At 38.7% G+C, this 21,154-nt stretch overlaps 2 protein-coding genes across 2 annotated transcripts in view; one reads left to right on the top strand and one right to left on the bottom strand.

Moving 5' to 3' along the window:
• LOC103515023 (dentin sialophosphoprotein-like) overlaps positions 1–10,649 on the top strand; it is an 18,551-nt gene extending 7,902 nt beyond the window's left edge. Inside the window, exons 2-8 of the mRNA XM_026827839.1 lie at positions 4,055–4,250; positions 4,813–6,765; positions 7,948–8,089; positions 8,520–8,719; positions 9,577–9,740; positions 10,324–10,439; positions 10,594–10,649. Of these exons, the coding sequence (XP_026683640.1) occupies positions 4,055–4,250; positions 4,813–6,765; positions 7,948–8,089; positions 8,520–8,719; positions 9,577–9,740; positions 10,324–10,439; positions 10,594–10,649 (2,827 nt within the window). The remainder of the gene's footprint in view (positions 1–4,054; positions 4,251–4,812; positions 6,766–7,947; positions 8,090–8,519; positions 8,720–9,576; positions 9,741–10,323; positions 10,440–10,593) is intronic.
• A 6,980-nt stretch (positions 10,650–17,629) lies between these two features.
• Positions 17,630–21,154, bottom strand: part of LOC108253108 (dentin sialophosphoprotein-like) — a 9,491-nt gene continuing 5,966 nt past the window's right edge. The window contains exons 2-3 of the mRNA XM_026827841.1: positions 19,863–20,705; positions 17,630–19,264 (exon numbers count right to left, since the gene is read on the bottom strand). Of these exons, the coding sequence (XP_026683642.1) occupies positions 17,630–19,264; positions 19,863–20,705 (2,478 nt within the window). The remainder of the gene's footprint in view (positions 19,265–19,862; positions 20,706–21,154) is intronic.

A 21,154-nucleotide genomic window follows, 5' to 3' on the forward strand; every position in this document is an offset into this window, starting at 1 on the left:
ACTATTAAAAATCAAATAATTCTCCATGAACTTTCTCTCCTTTGCTGAATATTTCCCTTAGGAATGGACTATTCATCCTGTTTTAAAGTGCAATGAACGTACGCCCCGAATTGGTTTTTGTATTGATATTCAGCACTGAAAAGGATTAAATAACAACTAGTTATGATTTCATAATTATGTTTTTTATCTTAAATAAACATTAATCATGTTGGTATCCTAGACAAATGAATGTTGTGGTCATCCAAAATAAGCCAAGTGCCAAAATGAAACCATTGAGAAGACACATAGAAAATATGACATATCTTATCCGAACGATTTGATTGAAGGCTCTGTAATGTGAAGATTCAGAAGGAAATGGTGGTGGTTGCTGCGAGGGGCGATCTATTGCAAGAAATACGGATGGGAATACGTACGTTCACCGAGAAGATCACACGCTATGGCAAACTGACCAATATCAAATGGAAATTACTTTTCTATGGTAGCTTTTGAAAGAAATATGAAAGAAATCTTAAGGCGGCTTTCACACTGAGGTAACACGTCGCAAGTAGCAAGTCGCAAGATGCTACGTAGCATGCATCTTCAAAGACCAGACCATTATTTCAAATGAAACCTTCCTCACTGAGGATACATGTTGCTACTTGAACCCTGGAAACAAGTAACAGTGTTACTTCAACACCAACAGTCTGGAGTTTTGTTAGTTGCTACTTGTGATTGCTTGTGGGAAAAATTATTTTTTGATACCTACGCAGTTCATTTTTATTGTCACATGTTGTTAGTTGTTACTCCAATGTGAAAGTTCATGTTTCTTTGAACAAGATTCAGGACGTAAGCAGTAGCATCTTGCGACTTGCTACTTGCGACGTGTTACCTCAGTGTGAAAGCCGCCTTGAACAAGATTCAGGACGTAAGCAGTAGCATCTTGCGACTTGCTACTTGCGACGTGTTACCTCAGTGTGAAACGCGCCTAAGTAATCATAATCACACGCCATGACCGTAAGGATGTATTTCACCAATACTTTTTCAGTCCTTAGAAGGCCTTTTAAGCTAACAGCCTGTTGAGTTCAATTTGAATCGTACAGGCTTAACAGGTCTGTTAAACTAACATGGTGTTAGCTGCTAAAAAGTAGGTTGGTGAAACCCACCCCAAGCCTAGAAACGTATAAACCTGTCATACGTCTGTCCACTCGGGCATGTTGTGAAAAGTGATTTAAAATGAAGACTTTTTTGTTTTCATTTGTCATGATCATGATTATACTAACTTGCGCACTTCTATTAATGTGTTGATAGCTCAAACAAATTAAACTAGCCATCAAATGAACTTCGGAAGCTACATTTCTCCAACGTATGCGTACCATCATAAACAACTCAAGGAGGTGGCCATTTCGCCTGAGGGAAAAAAAAAACTTTTCCATGAATTCTTCTTTTTTTTTCTGTGATTTTCTCCAAACTTTAAAATTTCAGAAAATAATTGATTATAAGTAATATATCTCTATAAAATTATCTTGGAATCTTCCTTTATGAAGTTGAAGGGATGCCTCCTTCGTTCATACTATTCTCGAGATTGAGAGATCTAGGTTTCTAAATTTCTTGGTTAGAACAACAATTGACTGATTTTTAGTGCAAAATATATTCCTATCAAACATTTTTATTTTTTATTAATGTTTATTTGCTAATTTGAAGCGACGGTTTCTACAATATGGCTCTTAAGAAAACATACCTGGAAAATCTTTTGGTCATACATTCAATCAGATTTTACGTAATCTAAGACCTAAGGGAATAATTCTTATAAGATAATCATTTTTCCTTCTTTCACAAAATTTCAATTAGATTTTCTCCAAGTTATAGATTTTATCAATGCGAGTACTTATTATGATGCACAGTTTTGATTTTGTCCCCAGTAGACATAGAATTGAATAGAATAAAGTATACCTTGTTTATCCTGTCTGAATAAGACTGAAAAGTCCCTTTACCCCAGCAGTCTAAACAAGGTTTTATACTGGAACGATCTAACCTAACATAGAAGCTCCAAGAACAAAACTTACTATAATGTATTTACCGATATAGTTGGCTTAGAAGGAATGTTAGTTTTCGAACAAAAGTTGATAAAGTTCTCCGTTTTGTTCTGTTCTACCCAGTATCCTATTTATTGTCTGATTGACCGTATTGACCATGAACCACCCTGTTTTTTTTTCTTTCTTTGCTTATTCTCTATACGAAATGTACACGGGCGAGAAACGGGCTACAAATACAAAGTAGGCATTTATCCAATCAAAAACATGGCAACATAGTGTAAAATTTTGAGAAAAGTAAAGCCGTACTGTACCACCTAGCCATCGTCCTTGGTTGTGTTAGAATATACTGTTGCCCTCAAACCAAATACCCTTGAAATTCAATTCATGAAATTGACAGGTGGATAAAAGACAATTTCATTGGAAAAAAAACAGTCCTTTGAAAATTTTATGATAAAAAACTCTAAAGGTTCAACACACACTTTGATACGTCACGGATACGCATTACAGTTGATACTCTATTTCCGTGTATACAGAATAAGCAAACGCCCAAGACATACGCTTCGAAGCGTGTGTTATCGGACAGCTTTTAGCAAAATAAACCTGGACTCCCTTCCCGTAACAAAAGTCACAGTAAGTTCGGATAATGTTTTAAAAACTGTTTAAAGTATACGATAATCTAAGGAATCCTGGAATATTTTCTTTGAGGCGTTTTAACTCTGGCATACATTTTATATTTTTTTTATTGTACATAAATAATATAAACAAGGTACTAAGTTACTTTGCGTTTATTTCAACTATTTCGGTGAACATTTGAATGTGTTCATTTCAACCATTTCGGTGAACATTTGAATGTGTTTATTTCAACTATTTCGGTGAACATTTGAATGTGTTCATTTCAACCATTTCGGTGAACATTTGAATGTGTTGATTTCAACCATTTCGGTGAACATTTGAATGTGTTTATTTCAACTATTTCGGTGAATCAAGTTTATTTTGCTAAGACTGTCCACCATTATTAATTTATTTTTAGTTAATTTTGTGTGCAGTTACCAATAGGAACGTATTAAAAGAAATAATTCAAACACACATACCTCGTTCATACTCTTGATATCTTGTACTGGAAAATGTTTCCTACTTTGTCTATACTATGTAGGAAGTTTTAGGTCCAAGCACACTTATCCGTGAGGGATACGTTCCGTAACCTTACGTCTAGCTTGTTCTATGTTACTTTACATTGGATCTAATTCAAGAACATACACTTAACAATCTCATATTATAAAATCAAGATCCATTCACTCATTCACATTTCACACACTGATCGCTCTATCTCCTGAACCACAACACCTAGAAAGCTGAAAAGGTGTGTTTCCATCATGATTTGAAGTTAAGAAAAGTTGAGGGAGGGGGTTATCCCTATGGGTAAACCATAAGGATAACGGGGGTATGACTGATAAGGTAGTAAGCCCCTCAGTGTTGAATTCAGCCGCCCATTCTGGGTGCAGACGCTGTTTGTAGCCGCTCATTCTGAGACAGACGCTACGGTACTGGTTTTGGTCCGCCCTGACTATTTGATTTCGCCAGTATCACCCATATCTGAGAGACATTCCCCGATCCGCCGCCTGGGGAGGCGCCAGATGGGGGACCAGAATAACCCCACACTAGATACTTACTTACTTTACTTTTCGTGTCCGGAAAAACCAATGTCAACGTTAAATATTGCGTCAGTCTGTTGCAGTCTTAGAAACTAACACTGAATTGGTCCTATGGAAACTCAACTCTAGATCTTCTATTTTAACACTAGATCTAGCTATTTCAAGCCACACTCTCACGGTTCAACTTTTTGTTGAACAAATATGACTTTTTCGAGAACAAAAATGGAACAAATATGACTTGTTCAACAACAAAAATGGAACAAACATGTTTTTTTTTTTCTTCTTTTTTAAGAAAAACAAATATGACTTTTTCAACAAAAATTTGAATCGTGAGCATGCGGCTTTTTAAAGGTATGATTTTCACTATGAAATAAAATTTACTTCTCCCAGGATTCACGCCACCATACTAAAGTTCATAGACCGGAGTGGAGATCAAGTTTTGGATAGAGAGTTGCGAGATTTCTATCTGAATATGTTGAGGAAGCTATCTGTGTCCAGCTTTGTATTTGGAGAGAATGATCCCATGGACAAATGTACCACTAACAGCAATGTTACTATTGTAGAAGACGATGCTGAAGATGTAGAGGTAAGAATCAATTAAAGGTATCACAGCATTACTAAGTGAAAAAAAAGGAATTTTAATTGTGGTAGGTATAAATGCTTGTCACAAACGTCGTCCCCTGCTTAATGCACTAAGTTTTATGACTTGACTTGGACTTGAACCACCAACCTTCAGATCCGAAGTCCACCATGCTAACCACTACACTACTGAGGTTGGTAGCATTACTAAGTACCTCCTCTGCAATCAGTTTGCATAGTTCAATAATATTTTTGTACTGGTAATGCCGCCACTGGTCGCTACTCCATTAAAGTAGCTACTCAATTGTCCTCACGAGGCTGAGTGCAGCCCGAACTCCAAGTGTAGTTAATGAATTTTACTTACTTTTACTTGTCTTCAGTATGTGGGCGGTATAATACAAGACATAACTCCTATGCTACGTAGCTTTTGTAACTTTATTTAATGTTTATCAATATTCTACAATATTGTGAAACACAAGTCAAACACAAAAGACAGAGAACATGTTAACCTCTCGCTCTCGTAGATAGTTAGATAGCTAACTCTCATCTGCCCTCATCTTCCTTTCCAGATCATCTGTACTGTACAGGAAGTTATGAACAAACTACTCAACATGACTCAGATGATAGAAGAACAAGAAGAAGATAGCCAGAGTGAAGTCAGTAGTAGTGAGGATTCCGAATCAAGTTCCAGCGATAGTGAAAGCAGTGAGTCCAGTGATGAAACATCCAGTAGTGACAGTGAGACAGATTCGAAACAAACAGACAACGAAAGAAACACCAAGTTAAACGCGAAGAAGAGAAAACCAGAAACAGACAGCAGTAATGAGGAAAGAAATGAAAAGAAAATCAAAGTAGTTGATGAAATGCGAGGAGAATCGAGGAAGAGGAAGAGCATTGATGATTCTGTTGAAGGAAATGAACAGAAGAGATTGAAAACAAGAAACGATGATAAGGAACCGGTGATAGATGTGGAAGAAGTTGAAGAAGAAAAGAACGAACCATCTGTTGAGATGAGAGAAAATAACGAATGTGTGTCAGACAATAATGAAGCTTTGGATTTGAAACAGAAAGCAGAAGTTCTACCCAGGAATGAAACAAGTGTAGAGAAAGCAAATGAAGACAAGCCTAACGTTCAAACAATGAAAGAAGAACCAAATGAAATTCATATTGGAACAGCAGAGACTAGTGTGAAAACTGGAGTAGAAAAGGAAGGTGATACTGCAACACAAAAAGGAGAAAGAACTGAAAACAATAAAATGACAGTGGATAGTGAGCGTATTGTTGTACAAGAAGAAACTGGCAACAAACTAGGAGACACTGTTGGGAAAAGTAGTGAGCCAAATGTGTCTGCGAAACCCAGCGAAAGTCTTATCTACATAAATAGTATTGTCAATAATAGTGATGTTAAACCAGAACCTAGTAGTGATGCAAACACAGTACCAGTCTTTAACCAAAACATCAGAGACAGCGATAGTAAGCAAACATTTGAAGTCAAAGCCAACAAGTATTTCCCTGTGCCTCCCAAGAAAGCAAAACTGGATAGCATTAACCTTCTAAACAGCATAAACTCATCTTGCGATAGTATATTTGATAGTCTCAATAAAATAGCTTCAACTTGTGATAGTGCGATACGGAGTAATGAAACCCCTGTGGATAATAACGTAGACAACGATAGTGAAGTCCATGCTATTGAAACCGAAGTAAAACACACACAAAGAGTACCAAGTGATTCTGAAAGTTGTATGGCATATGTATCAGTTATAGCACATACTCCAAGTGATGTGGCCAAGGAGAAATATGTTATTGAGAATACAATGTCTGAATCAAAACCCGAGACAAGCTTAAACAAATCCTGTGAAAGTCAAGGGAATTCTCCAACCGACCACACTAAAGACACAAACCTCTCAGAAAAAACTACTGGAGTTCCAGAAAACACGAAAAGTGTTGGAAAATCTGCAGAAGTCCGTCGCATCTCTGAAGACGATATAGAAATTATTGAAGACAAATCTCCAGGGAACAAAAATGCACTGGAAACAGATGTCATGGTGATCGATGAAGATTCGAATGAAGAAGTGCAAGTCTTGGATCCAGAGAGTGGAATGTTTATCACTGTACGACAGAAGAAAATCAAGGAGACTCATGGAGATATGGAAAATGACAAAGCAACTGTAGAAACAGCAAACAATGAAGCTGCCAACCATGATCAAGGAACTACTAAAGACAAAACCAATGATACAAGAGATGGCACTAAAGAAGTAATAAACAATGAAGTCAGAACGAACGATACGAAAGAAAATACCAAAGAAGACGAACATAAAATGGAAGAAGATGGGATAAGCGAAACAATTAAAGGAGGAACTGAAAGTTTAGATGACAAAGAGACAAAAGACAATGCAAAAAATCGAAAAGAATTGAATGCTAGAAGTGGAAAGGATAAAATGGATGTAGAAGACAGTGGCAGCAGCAGCGGTGATGACTCTGGGAGTTCTGATTCAGAGACTAGTGGTTCGAGTGAAGAAGAGGTGAGAAATTTTTTGGTTATTTATTTTGTTGTTATTAATATTTATTTTTCTATTTCCATGTTGGCAAAAAAGTTCGTCGTCTTGATGAATGTCTCGGTAACTTTGTGAAGGTCCATAATATGGACTCCATATTGATAGAGAGGGGTCAGCTCCCATGGCGTAGTGGTCACTGCGCTCGCCTTGCACGCGGGAGACCCGGGTTCGATTCCCAGTGGGGTCAAGAAATTTGTATCATGCAAATGATTGATTCCGTGACTGGCCGTTACGGGGCCCACTCAGCCTCGTGAGGAAAATGAGTAGCTATGTAATACAAATGCGCATAGCGACCGGTGCCAGCATGGTAGGTAATTGGGAGCTGGATTATTGCGATATATGTATTGGGAAAAATCCTACAATGCTGCAGTGAGCACCAAAGTTGTGATATAGTAACACAAAGAAAGACATTTATTATTTATATTATTTTATTTTATATTGATAGAGAGGGAAAATAACTTATACAGGTAGACCTGTGAAGTGTATAAGTTATTTTCCTTCTTTCTCTATCAAAAGAACTTTGTTAATATGCATTATTGTTAGCGAGTATTGAAATAGAGATAGGTTTTTTTTTTTTTTTTTTTTTTTTTTTTTTACGGGATTCAGAAAAAGTGAAGAAGAAGTAATAGAAGAAAAGAAGGGGACAAAAACAATATTAAAAAAAAAACTTTTTTTTAAATAACCTTCATCAAAATTCACAGGAGTAAAAAAAAAACCTCACTCCGACTTGTAGAACACTTTTCGCGCGGGATGACGGATCAGTACCTAGGCTTAAGCCCTTATCACACCCGGCGTAGTTCGTTGACCCCATTCAGGGCTATGAGTGTATTTTAGAATATCGACTTGCACCGGCCGGGGCCGAGGCCCACCGCACCTCCCGTTCGCGTGTGCGGTGGTCAGTAGCATCGTTTTCTGTAGCTGTCTTTTAGGTCGTGGGCGCGAGTTTCATCTCGATCGCGCACCCATCGCTTTTAGCGTCACTGGCTCAGCTCTGACCGTGCGCTCTCTGCGCAACGCCGTATTGTGTCAATCATGTGAGGCAATCGGTCTGGAAAACTCGGCCAGTAGTTTCCAGGCATCCCCATTCAGGGGGATCTGGTCTAGAGGAGGATTTGGTCTCACTCCGACTATTTTTCCCCCCATTTTCAGTCCGAGCCTGAGATTGCACCCAAGAAGAAAATCCCTCCAAAGAGAAAACTCGCCACCAAGTCAATCAAACCAAAGAGTAAACAAACGCCTAGAAATGATCAGAGTAATAAGAAGAAGCAAGAGAGATCCAACTGGAAGAAAGGTGAGTCTAATTTGAGTGTAGTTGTCGTTGTCGAAATAGGGAAATGGTACAATGCCAGGCAATGTTCCATTTCCATATTTCCCACTATCAAAAATTGCGAAAGAAAAATACGCTTTCTCTGTGGTCGAGAGAATATAGTTTCCATGGTCGAGTTGGTATTCCCTAAGTTTGGACACTGGAGGTCCCAGGTTCAATTCCCAACAGTCGATAGATTTCTTTTTCTTCAAATCTGTGCTTGGATACAGGTGTGTCCATCTTGGATTTCCAATGGTTCAGTGCAGGCTATACCACGCCACCTAGTGATTAAACTAATTCCCGTATTTTCCTTTGAAAGAGAAGAAATGAGCTTCAGAGGAGGGGGAAATGGTCTCAGTTTCCAAAAAGGAAATGAATACACCTCTACTTGAATATTTGTTTCTCAATATTTCAGATAAGAAGGAGATCGTCTCCTATTGTATTCAAGCCCTGGAAGAATGCCACCGTCGGTTTCCTGAACATTTCAAGTCTCTGTATCGTATGGCGTACCATTACTTTCATTCGTCTACTGATAGAGATGTGGATAAAGCTAGAGCCATACTGCTGGGGGATAATGGACTGTTTCGAGCTAGGAAACAGAAGGACTTCTTTAAGGTAAAGAACAAGTGTAGATGAGAATATATGAACGGAAACGAACGAACTGGACTAGAGTTATAAACTGGGTCTAAGCAAAGGAAAATGAAGAGATGAAGTTTTTTTTTTTTTTTTTTTTGGAAAAAAAACACGTTTGATAGAGGGAACTGTAAGTAACTGCTAAGGTCTTATCGTCCTAAAAGCGAAGAGATAAGGAAGACAGGATAGGAGAAAACAAGCCGTTCCGAGAACGAACCCTATCTGTTTAGAATAAAATCCGCCCCGGGTGGCAATCGAACCCGCGACCTAGCGCTCTTGTGAGGAGTGACGGAAGTGTTACCCACCATTCGGTGACAAGCTACCCGTCTACTCACATTAACCTCACCCAGCCTGATTGGTGCCGGAAAACACAAGCAGTACGCGATTGTCCAGATTCGTATAAACTCAACCCATCCTTTAAGGCTGTTTGCTCCTACACGTAAGCCTCCGAGTGGGCCTTTTGTGTACGAAAACCCCCCAGATGGTCACCCTCCTGGATACATACCACCCACAAAGTTGCTTAACTTCAGTGGTCCATTTTGGACTGGTTCATTGAATGTATTATGAGTAATTTAACCTGGAACTGGAAAGTATTGCATCATATAGTTGTATATACTTTAGTTGAATGGGCTGTAGAGCACTTTAATTCCAATTAAAATATCCTCTGTAAAGTACCAAACTTATATTTAGGTATTATAAATAGCCCCCTTTTTTGTCTCTATTTTTCAATTTATTGTATTTAATTGTAATTTAAAATGTTCAAAATAAAATAAAGAAAGTATTGTAAAAAAAAAAAAATAATAAAATATCTTATATTGAATCTCACTGTGTTTATTCAGGGTCTATGGAGAACGCCTATAGCTGACCTAGACAGACCAGGATCGTTTGCCTATCACATGAGTCGTTCTATACATCTAGTGGTGGATCTATTGAGTGAGATCAAGGATGCTAAGACACTCATGGACATTGCCGTGGCACTCAAAGATGAACCGGAAGCTGAGAAGTAAGTGAACTTCTACGTAGAATAGAAATGCCGAAAAAGCATGAAACTCTGTTTCGCTTTAATATAGGCCGGGCGGCACGGCCCTTGGAACTCTTGATGTTCGCGCGCCTCCCGGTACGCTTGGTATACTTGGAAATTATCATATTAGCGCAGTGACCACTGGTAATGCGCTCCCTTACCATGCAGAAGTTCCCAGGGTTCGATTCCCAGAGTCGACAAAAAAAATACACCCGTATTTCGATTGCAAAAATAATTCAGTGGACAGTTTGTTACTTTCTGATGTTCTCGTGTTACCCCAGCACCTAAACGGGAAGTATTGTGTCTCTTATCGCCCATCTGATGAGGGACATACTACGGGATGGGCATGCTACGACACAGACCACATGCGTCTAATGTAGCAGTTATTTTATTGCTACGAAATAATAACGGCGATGAAACGCTCAACTATTTTATTTTTCTTACTACATGCTACCGGATGGGCATGTTACGACACAGACCACGAGACCAAAATTTTTTCATTGCTACGAAATAAAAACGGCAATGAAACAGATGTACCACTCATTCTTTTCGTTTTCATTCACAGGAAATACCTTCGTGACAACGAGCGGGAACAAATCTGTGACGATGCTCTCAACCTGGTGAAGAAAATCCTCCATGATAACCTAACTGATGTCAAACGTAACACTCACCTCAGCAAGAGTGATATGAAGAAGAATACTTACTTACTTTACTTTTCGTGTCCGGAAAAACCAATGTCAACGTTAAATATTGCGTCAGTCTGTTGCAGTCTTAGAAACTAACACTGAATTGGTCCTATGGAAACTCAACTCTAGATCTTCTATTTTAACACTAGATCTAGCTATTTCAAGCCACACTCTCACGGTTCAACTTTTTGTTGAACAAATATGACTTTTTCGAGAACAAAAATGGAACAAATATGACTTGTTCAACAACAAAAATGGAACAAACATGTTTTTTTTTTTCTTCTTTTTTAAGAAAAACAAATATGACTTTTTCAACAAAAATTTGAATCGTGAGCATGCGGCTTTTTAAAGGTATGATTTTCACTATGAAATAAAATTTACTTCTCCCAGGATTCACGCCACCATACTAAAGTTCATAGACCGGAGTGGAGATCAAGTTTTGGATAGAGAGTTGCGAGATTTCTATCTGAATATGTTGAGGAAGCTATCTGTGTCCAGCTTTGTATTTGGAGAGAATGATCCCATGGACAAATGTACCACTAACAGCAATGTTACTATTGTAGAAGACGATGCTGAAGATGTAGAGGTAAGAATCAATTAAAGGTATCACAGCATTACTAAGTGAAAAAAAAGGAATTTTAATTGTGGTAGGTATAAATGCTTGTCACAAACGTCGTCCCCTGCTTAATGCACTAAGTTTTATGACTTGACTTGGACTTGAACCACCAACCTTCAGATCCGAAGTCCACCATGCTAACCACTACACTACTGAGGTTGGTAGCATTACTAAGTACCTCCTCTGCAATCAGTTTGCATAGTTCAATAATATTTTTGTACTGGTAATGCCGCCACTGGTCGCTACTCCATTAAAGTAGCTACTCAATTGTCCTCACGAGGCTGAGTGCAGCCCGAACTCCAAGTGTAGTTAATGAATTTTACTTACTTTTACTTGTCTTCAGTATGTGGGCGGTATAATACAAGACATAACTCCTATGCTACGTAGCTTTTGTAACTTTATTTAATGTTTATCAATATTCTACAATATTGTGAAACACAAGTCAAACACAAAAGACAGAGAACATGTTAACCTCTCGCTCTCGTAGATAGTTAGATAGCTAACTCTCATCTGCCCTCATCTTCCTTTCCAGATCATCTGTACTGTACAGGAAGTTATGAACAAACTACTCAACATGACTCAGATGATAGAAGAACAAGAAGAAGATAGCCAGAGTGAAGTCAGTAGTAGTGAGGATTCCGAATCAAGTTCCAGCGATAGTGAAAGCACTAAAAGCGAAGAGATAAGGAAGACAGGATAGGAGAAAACAAGCCGTTCCGAGAACGAACCCTATCTGTTTAGAATAAAATCCGCCCCGGGTGGCAATCGAACCCGCGACCTAGCGCTCTTGTGAGGAGTGACGGAAGTGTTACCCACCATTCGGTGACAAGCTACCCGTCTACTCACATTAACCTCACCCAGCCTGATTGGTGCCGGAAAACACAAGCAGTACGCGATTGTCCAGATTCGTATAAACTCAACCCATCCTTTAAGGCTGTTTGCTCCTACACGTAAGCCTCCGAGTGGGCCTTTTGTGTACGAAAACCCCCCAGATGGTCACCCTCCTGGATACATACCACCCACAAAGTTGCTTAACTTCAGTGGTCCATTTTGGACTGGTTCATTGAATGTATTATGAGTAATTTAACCTGGAACTGGAAAGTATTGCATCATATAGTTGTATATACTTTAGTTGAATGGGCTTTAGAGCACTTTAATTCCAATTAAAATATCCTATTAAAAACTCTTTAAAGTACCAAACTTATATTTAGGTATTATAAATAGCCCCCTTTTTTGTCTCTATTTTTCAATTTATTGTATTTAATTGTAATTTAAAATGTTCAAAATAAAATAAAGAAAGTATTGTAAAAAAAAAAAAATAATAAAATATCTTATATTGAATCTCACTGTGTTTATTCAGGGTCTATGGAGAACGCCTATAGCTGACCTAGACAGACCAGGATCGTTTGCCTATCACATGAGTCGTTCTATACATCTAGTGGTGGATCTATTGAGTGAGATCAAGGATGCTAAGACACTCATGGACATTGCCGTGGCACTCAAAGATGAACCGGAAGCTGAGAAGTAAGTGAACTTCTACGTAGAATAGAAATGCCGAAAAAGCATGAAACTCTGTTTCGCTTTAATATAGGCCGGGCGGCACGGCCCTTGGAACTCTTGATGTTCGCGCGCCTCCCGGTACGCTTGGTATACTTGGAAATTATCATATTAGCGCAGTGACCACTGGTAATGCGCTCCCTTACCATGCAGAAGTTCCCAGGGTTCGATTCCCAGAGTCGACAAAAAAAATACACCCGTATTTCGATTGCAAAAATAATTCAGTGGACAGTTTGTTACTTTCTGATGTTCTCGTGTTACCCCAGCACCTAAACGGGAAGTATTGTGTCTCTTATCGCCCATCTGATGAGGGACATACTACGGGATGGGCATGCTACGACACAGACCACATGCGTCTAATGTGTAACAATTTAAAATTAATACTCAAAGCAATCATTTCTCTTTTCCAAAAAATCTGATTAAAAAAAAAATAGAAGGGAACCAAAATGGATACCGCGTTATATTTTGGTGCCCCTCCCAAGCCAAAGACTGACAATGTGTAATTTGTGAACCACCAGGCCCAAACGTCATTGAAGCAACGTCGGCCTTGGTTAATGTCGGTGCGGGTGACCGATTGGACCATGGCACCGTTAGTTGATCAGGAATTAGAAAAAAAAGTTGGTTTAAGTCTCTTCTACCGAATTGAATTGGCTTTAGTCTGGTTGACTATAAAAGATACGCCAAAGATATCCATAAAAGATATCACGAGCAAAGAAATGAAAATTAAAAATGATTTTAAAGTTTTAAGGAATTTTCAACTCTAATCTTTTTCCCTCAAAAGAAAATTTTCTTCACTAAAGGTTGAAATTTTAAAATTGATTTGAACAAAATCCTCTTTTGTTCAAGGTAATAGAAAAGGAAGAAGTTCCAGCGGCTGTTGCGTGGTTCACACTATATTTAATTAATTTAGTAATGATTACTTGGTGTATTTTATACTTTCCATAGAAATTTAAAAAAACAAAGTTAAAATGAACTTATTTTAAAAAATCAAGGAGTGATTGAAAAAAAAACTCCCGATTATTAATTTCAATTGTCAATATTTTATGTTAGTTTTGAGTTTATATTTTTTAAAAATATTTACCTTTAAATTTTTTGTTTGTTCTTGTTTTATTTTATTTCCAATTGAAAAAATAATGAAGTTATTTTAATTTTAATTTTGTCAACCAAGATTTTAATTTCGTTCCAACTATCCCGAGAAAAAAAGATGAAAAAATTTGTTTCGAACTTGTGAGTATCACTGGCGAGTGAAAGTTTTGAACCAAATTTAATTTCCTGTTCTGTATTGCTTCGTTTGCAGACCAAAATTTTGTCAAATAAGAAATGACGTATCTTCTTTGGCATGTATCAAACAAATTTATTTAAAAACTTACTCCCTTGCAATTTTAAAAGGGTCGATTTCCCCCCCTTTTTTATGCGGATCTTTTTAGAACCAGAAGCAAAACAAAACTAAGAAATTTATTTGGACCCATTTTTCTGTTTACCAGTGTATGAATTTTAATCCCGATTATCGCAAAATTTATACTTAGAAACAAGTTATCGATTTATATAATTTATATGGTCAAGGGGTTTGGCTCCCCTCCTTAAATAGTTGTCACTGAATTGACAAACTGAAACGAATTGATTCCTACAATTTGAACTTGGAACACAATGATTTCGTAAAATTTCAATAAAAAAAGGAAATTGATTTTACTTATACCTATGAGTTTTACTTATCTTACAGCGCACATCATTTTTCGAGGCAAATTTTCTCCATAAAACACGAAAAAATAAATTGAAACTTTGACAATATCTCGCCTCACTCGGGACACGAGCCCTCACAAAGCTAGTTGAACCCACGCACGTACACGTATTATTATTATTATTATTATTATACAGATCATTTTACCATGCCGGGATGCTATTGTGTGTACAACTCGAAAACTTGGTTCTTAGAACGACGAAATTCTTTATCCAACTAGAAATAATTTATTTTTTAATGTAAATTTTGAAAATGTATTTTTTTTTCCAAAAAATAAATAAAAAAATATATATAATTTGTTGTTTCTGTAAAAAAAAATCATTGCGTTGCTGTGTGTTTATTTTCCGATTCTTGTTTGATAGATTGTGAACTGTAACACAACAGAGGTCTTATCGTCCCGAAAGCGAAGAGAGAAGGAAGACAGAATAGGAGAAAACCAGCCGTTCCGAGAACGAACCTTATCTGTTTAGGATGAAATCCACCCCGGGCGGGAATCGAACCTGCTACCGCCTTTCTCATCAGTAAATGATCTTTTCAAGTATAGAATGCAACAGTGATCAGTGGATCACTGAAGTTGAGCACCATGATTGGTAACCAGATGGGTGACCACTGAGCATTTGAGCAATCGCATGCTGCTGGCTTTACCCGGCGCCACTCTAGTGACTCTAGAGATGGGAATATCGAATCAAAGTATCGATGATATCGATAATATCAAAACGAAAGTATCGATATCCGATATTTATCAAAACGAAAGTATCGATATCCGATATTTATCGAAACTAAAGTATCGATATTTCAAAATATCGATATATATCGCCCATCTCTACCCCGCTCAGGCTGGGTGAGGTTAATGAATACGAGGCTACGCGCGGCTGGTAGCTTGTCACAGGCAGAACCCCCCCTACACCTTGGCAGTTATACAGAGACATTAAAACCTCCATCAAACAAATTCGAAATGAGACTGTAGACCGGGCTTTAAATAAAGTAGGCAGAAACACATAGGTAGGTAGATTGAAAAGAGATGCACAGAAAGAAGAAATTTATTTATTTTTTACAAATTTGTTCTTAGTACAATTTGCTACAAAATCTACAATGATTAAGCGGGATAGGGAGAAGATAAAGACACTTGCCAGCCTAGTTGGCTTGGTTGGTAGTGCGTCTGCCTTGTAAGCGGTAGGCCGCGGGTTCGATTCCCGCCCGGGGCGGATTTTATCCTGAACGGATAATGTTCGTTGTCGGAACGGCTAGCTTTCTCCTATCCTGTCTTCCTTCTCTCTTCGCTTTCGGGACGATAAGACCTTAGCAGTTACCGTTCCCTCTGTCAAACCTCTTAAAAAAAAAAAAAAAAAAAACATTCAGCTAGTAAATAATATAAACAAGGTACTAAAACTTACTTTGCTTTTCAACTATTTCGGTGAACATTTGAATGTGTTGATTTCAACCATTTCGGTGAATCAAGTTTATTTTGCTAAGACTGTCCACCATTATTAATTTATTTTTAGTTAATTTTGTGTGCAGTTACCAATAGGAACGTATTAAAAGAAATAATTCAAACACACATACCTCGTTCATACTTCATATATCTTGTACTGGATAATGTTTCCTACTTTGTCTATACTATACTATGTAGGAAGTTTCAGGTCCACGCATACTTATCCGTCAGGGATACGTTCCGTAACCTTACGTCTAGCTTGTTCTGTATTACTTTACATTGGATCTAATGCAAGAACATACACTTAACAATTACGGATATAGTCCGTCTCCGTTCTGAATAAGTGTGCGGTCGTGCATTAGATCCAATGTAAAGTAATATGGAACAAGCTAGACGTAAGGTAACGGTACGTATCCCTGACGGTTAAGTGTGCTTGGACCTAATTCCTCCTTTACCAACTTGGAGATTATATTCTCTACTTCGCCTACCTATAGGCTCCCTGTCTTTATCCTTCTATCTTCCATGTCTCACGCTTCTTACCACTGAGAGTTATTACCACACTGTCAAGGGTTTTCTTTGACGTCACCCATTTGATACTTGCTTACTTCCCGTGTCCGGAAAAAGCCATGTCAAATATTGCGCCAGTGTGTTGCAGTCTTGATTTCGGTTTCATTGAAACCCATTTGATTTACACAGGCCCAGTATTTCTTAAACTCTGCTGCATTAACTGAAAACTCGCCCTGGTAAGATCGGACATAAATCTTGTGAAATGCAAAGTTTATACGAACTGTTAATAACCCTGAATTCTTTGTAATCAAAATAATTACCCCCCCTGTCCTCTTTATCTCTTATTTTAACTGCTAAAACGAAAATATCCGTGTGTGTTTTTGACTTCTTTTCTAATCCCCTAATGTTCTTACTCGTAAGGAATATTCTTTAAAACATAACTTATGTGACGTGAGAGGTATTTAGAAGTCAACTTTTTTATTCTCCCAAGTTGATACTTAGATACTTACTTAGAGTATGTTGTGATTTAAGTATCAACGACCATAAATATTGGGCCATTCAAAGATAGAAAATTCTAGCTATATATTATGCCATTTCACCCCTAATTTGATATAAATAATTATGAGGGGGGTAAAATTGTATAAGTAAATTAGCATAGGTCTCGGAAATAATTCTCCTTTACCTTTTCCCACTCAAGTGGGGTCGGTATTTTTACAACGGCCATAAATATTGGGCAATTCAAAGATAGAAAATTCAAGCTAAATATGCCATTTCACCCCTAATTTGATATAAATAATTATGAGGGGGTAAAATTGTATAAGTAAATTAGCATAGGTCTCGGAAATAATTCTCCTTTACCTTTTCCCACTCAAGTGGGGTCGGTATTTTTAGACAATTTCCATAAACCTTTTTCAGGCAAGGAGCTGGTTTGAACGAAGACTCTGAGTACCCTCTCGTTTTTGACTAAAATCTTATCTTAATTTATGACAAAAAATATCTGTGTGTGTGTTTATTTTTATAATATTATTTAGTTTTGTAAGGTTAATATTATTATTACTATCTACTATTATAACAAACAAAAAATATGTTGCGTTCTTTTTTTGCTTTAAAACATTTTAAAATCCCAATTGATTTTTTTTTTCTCTTATGAATCAGTATTCTCGATGATCAGATGTAAATTGATGTGGAAATGATTCTCCATAATGTTAATAATGTCAATGGGACGAAAACAAAAAAGCTCATTATTATTCAACAGAATTCTTCTCGTATGTGTGATTATTAATATTTTTCTAATGCGCCTAGTTTGAACTGGGGCTTCAAAATTTGACTCCACTGTCAATCCAGTTCTATCATAATAATCTCCTTATCCTTACTAACATCCTTTGATTCCTTGGGCTTACGGAAATTCTTCAATACACTTGTACTACTAGCTGTATCTTTGATCTTACTGCTGCCAGAAGTATTAGCTAAATCCTTGGTTTTACTACTAATATTAGCTGCAACCTTACACTTACTACTACTAAAACTCCCTGCTTCCTTAGTCTTCGACTTGGGCCCTAGCTGTTTCTTACTCTTCCCACTCTGAGACATCAGGTTTTTCTCTCCATCTCGCTGCAATTTCTTTATCTTCACCTGTTTACTCGCTTCATGTGGACCTTTCTGTCCTTGAGGTGAGGCAGCCCTGTCTTCTACGTGTACTTTAGTGACACTAATCGCCTTGGGTAGGACAGGCGCTGTCAGGTCGACCACCTTAGGTGTACTGTCTAGCGGCCTTGGTTTAGGTGACTCTGGTCTTGGTTGGACTTTGGTTAGACTGACGGCTTTGGGCAGTTTGAACGCCGTATGGTCCTGGGTGTCACTTGGCAGTGGAGGACGTTGTAGTGGTTTAATATTGAGGTGAGGGGTAGACGCGTTAGTTTCCTTCGCTTTAGCGTTGCTTGCAGACTTGAGAGCGTCTTTCTTCTGTTTCATATACTTGGTTGGGTTGATGGTCACATTGATAGTTTTAGGGGCACTCCCTGTCCCACTGGGTTTAGCCAGTATCTTCCCCGGCTCAGTAAGTTTCCCAGGGCCGGCACCATGAGGTTCAGTAGACACAGACAGGCCTGGTCGGTTCGTAAGGACCACCCCATGGGTTTGGGCGGTGTTGAGAGGTTTGATGGTTTTGGCACTGCCCGTTTGGTTTTGCTTGGCGGCTAACTTCTGCTGTAGAGACATTTCCACGGGGGGTGTCAGGTTCATCCTGGGCAAGGGTTGCGGGGTTGGATGAACCCTAGCAAGTGTTTGCGGGCTAGGGGTGACTTTACCCAGTGTTTGCGGGCTGGGAACCCTAGCTAAAGGTTGAGGCGAGGGTATCACCCTGGGCAGTGGCGGAGGGTTAGGTAACACGCGGGGCAGAGGCGTAGGGTTTACTCGGGGTAAGGGTTGCGGCCTCATGGTGTTAGCTAGGAAGTGTGAACCAAACATCAACTCCGCGGCTGATATGCTAGGGGGAGGGGGAAGTACATTACCAACCAAGGGCGGGTTCCTAGGTCCGGCCTCCTTCCCATCTCTATCTACGTTATCCCCCACTGGTTTCATCCTGTCACTAAAGTTATCTCCCGTTGGTTTCGCTTTATCCCCAACGCTATCCGCGGCTGGTTTGGTCTTATCCCCACCATTATCCGCGCCTGATTTCACTCGCTCTTCCCCTTGTTTCTTCTTCCCTCCTCCACTAGTGTTACTATCCTCCACTGTCTCACTACCCCCCAGCACTGACTTCAACAGTTTGGTCATCTGTACAAATATCTTAGAATAGACAGAATCCCGTGTTCCCCATGTCTTGGAATAGGTTTGATGTATGTATCGAGCGTCTAGGAATATCTTCTTCATATCACTCTTGCTGAGGTGAGTGTTACGTTTGACATCAGTTAGGTTATCATGGAGGATTTTCTTCACCAGGTTGAGAGCGTCGTCACAGATTTGTTCCCGCTCGTTGTCACGAAGGTATTTCCTGTGAATGAAAACGAAAAGTGGTACATATGTTTCATTACCGTTTTTATTTCGTAGCAATGAAAAAATTTTGGACTTGTGGTCTGTGTCGTAACATGCCCATCCGGTAGCATGTAGTAAGAAAAATAAAATAGTTGAGCGTTTCATCGCCGTTATTATTTCGTAGTCACCGGTCGCTATGCGCATTTATATGTCATAGCTACACACTTTCCTCACGAGGCTGAGTGGGCCCCGCAACAGCCAGTCACGGAATCAATCATTTGCATGATACAAATTTCTTGACCCTGCCGGGATTCGAACCCGGGTCTCCCGCGTGCAAGGCGAGCGCAGTGACCACTACGCCATGGGAGCTGACTGAAACGAGACTGGGAATCGAACCCGGGTCTCCCGCGTGCAAGGCGAGCGCAGTGACCACTACGCCATGGGAGCTGACCCCTCTCTATCAATATGGAGTCCATATTATGGACCTTCACAAAGTTACCGAGACATTCATCAAGACGACGAACTTTTTTGCCAACATGGAAATAGAAAAATAAATATTAATAACAACAAAATAAATAACCAAAAAATTTCTCACCTCTTCTTCACTCGAACCACTAGTCTCTGAATCAGAACTCCCAGAGTCATCACCGCTGCTGCTGCCACTGTCTTCTACATCCATTTTATCCTTTCCACTTCTAGCATTCAATTCTTTTCGATTTTTTGCATTGTCTTTTGTCTCTTTGTCATCTAAACTTTCAGTTCCTCCTTTAATTGTTTCGCTTATCCCATCTTCTTCCATTTTATGTTCGTCTTCTTTGGTATTTTCTTTCGTATCGTTCGTTCTGACTTCATTGTTTATTACTTCTTTAGTGCCATCTCTTGTATCATTGGTTTTGTCTTTAGTAGTTCCTTGATCATGGTTGGCAGCTTCATTGTTTGCTGTTTCTACAGTTGCTTTGTCATTTTCCATATCTCCATGAGTCTCCTTGATTTTCTTCTGTCGTACAGTGATAAACATTCCACTCTCTGGATCCAAGACTTGCACTTCTTCATTCGAATCTTCATCGATCACCATGACATCTGTTTCCAGTGCATTTTTGTTCCCTGGAGATTTGTCTTCAATAATTTCTATATCGTCTTCAGAGATGCGACGGACTTCTGCAGATTTTCCAACACTTTTCGTGTTTTCTGGAACTCCAGTAGTTTTTTCTGAGAGGTTTGTGTCTTTAGTGTGGTCGGTTGGAGAATTCCCTTGACTTTCACAGGATTTGTTTAAGCTTGTCTCGGGTTTTGATTCAGACATTGTATTCTCAATAACATATTTCTCCTTGGCCACATCACTTGGAGTATGTGCTATAACTGATACATATGCCATACAACTTTCAGAATCACTTGGTACTCTTTGTGTGTGTTTTACTTCGGTTTCAATAGCATGGACTTCACTATCGTTGTCTACGTTATTATCCACAGGGGTTTCATTACTCCGTATCGCACTATCACAAGTTGAAGCCACGACCTAAAAGACAGCTACAGAAAACGATGCTACTGACCACCGCACACGCGAACGGGAGGTGCGGTGGGCCTCGGCCCCGGCCGGTGCAAGTCGATATTCTAAAATACACTCATAGCCCTGAATGGGGTCAACGAACTACGCCGGGTGTGATAAGGGCTTAAGCCTAGGTACTGATCCGTCATCCGCGCGAAAAGTGTTCTACAAGTCGGAGTGAGGTTTTTTTTTTACTCCTGTGAATTTTGATGAAGGTTATTTAAAAAAAAGTTTTTTTTTTAATATTGTTTTTGTCCCCTTCTTTTCTTCTATTACTTCTTCTTCACTTTTTCTGAATCCCGTAAAAAAAAAAAAAAAAAAAAAAAAAAAAAAAAAAAAAC

Source organism: Diaphorina citri, unplaced genomic scaffold, assembly GCF_000475195.1.
Source record: "Diaphorina citri unplaced genomic scaffold, Diaci psyllid genome assembly version 1.1 scaffold1259, whole genome shotgun sequence".
In the NCBI taxonomy this organism is placed as follows: Eukaryota; Metazoa; Arthropoda; class Insecta; order Hemiptera; family Psyllidae; genus Diaphorina; species Diaphorina citri.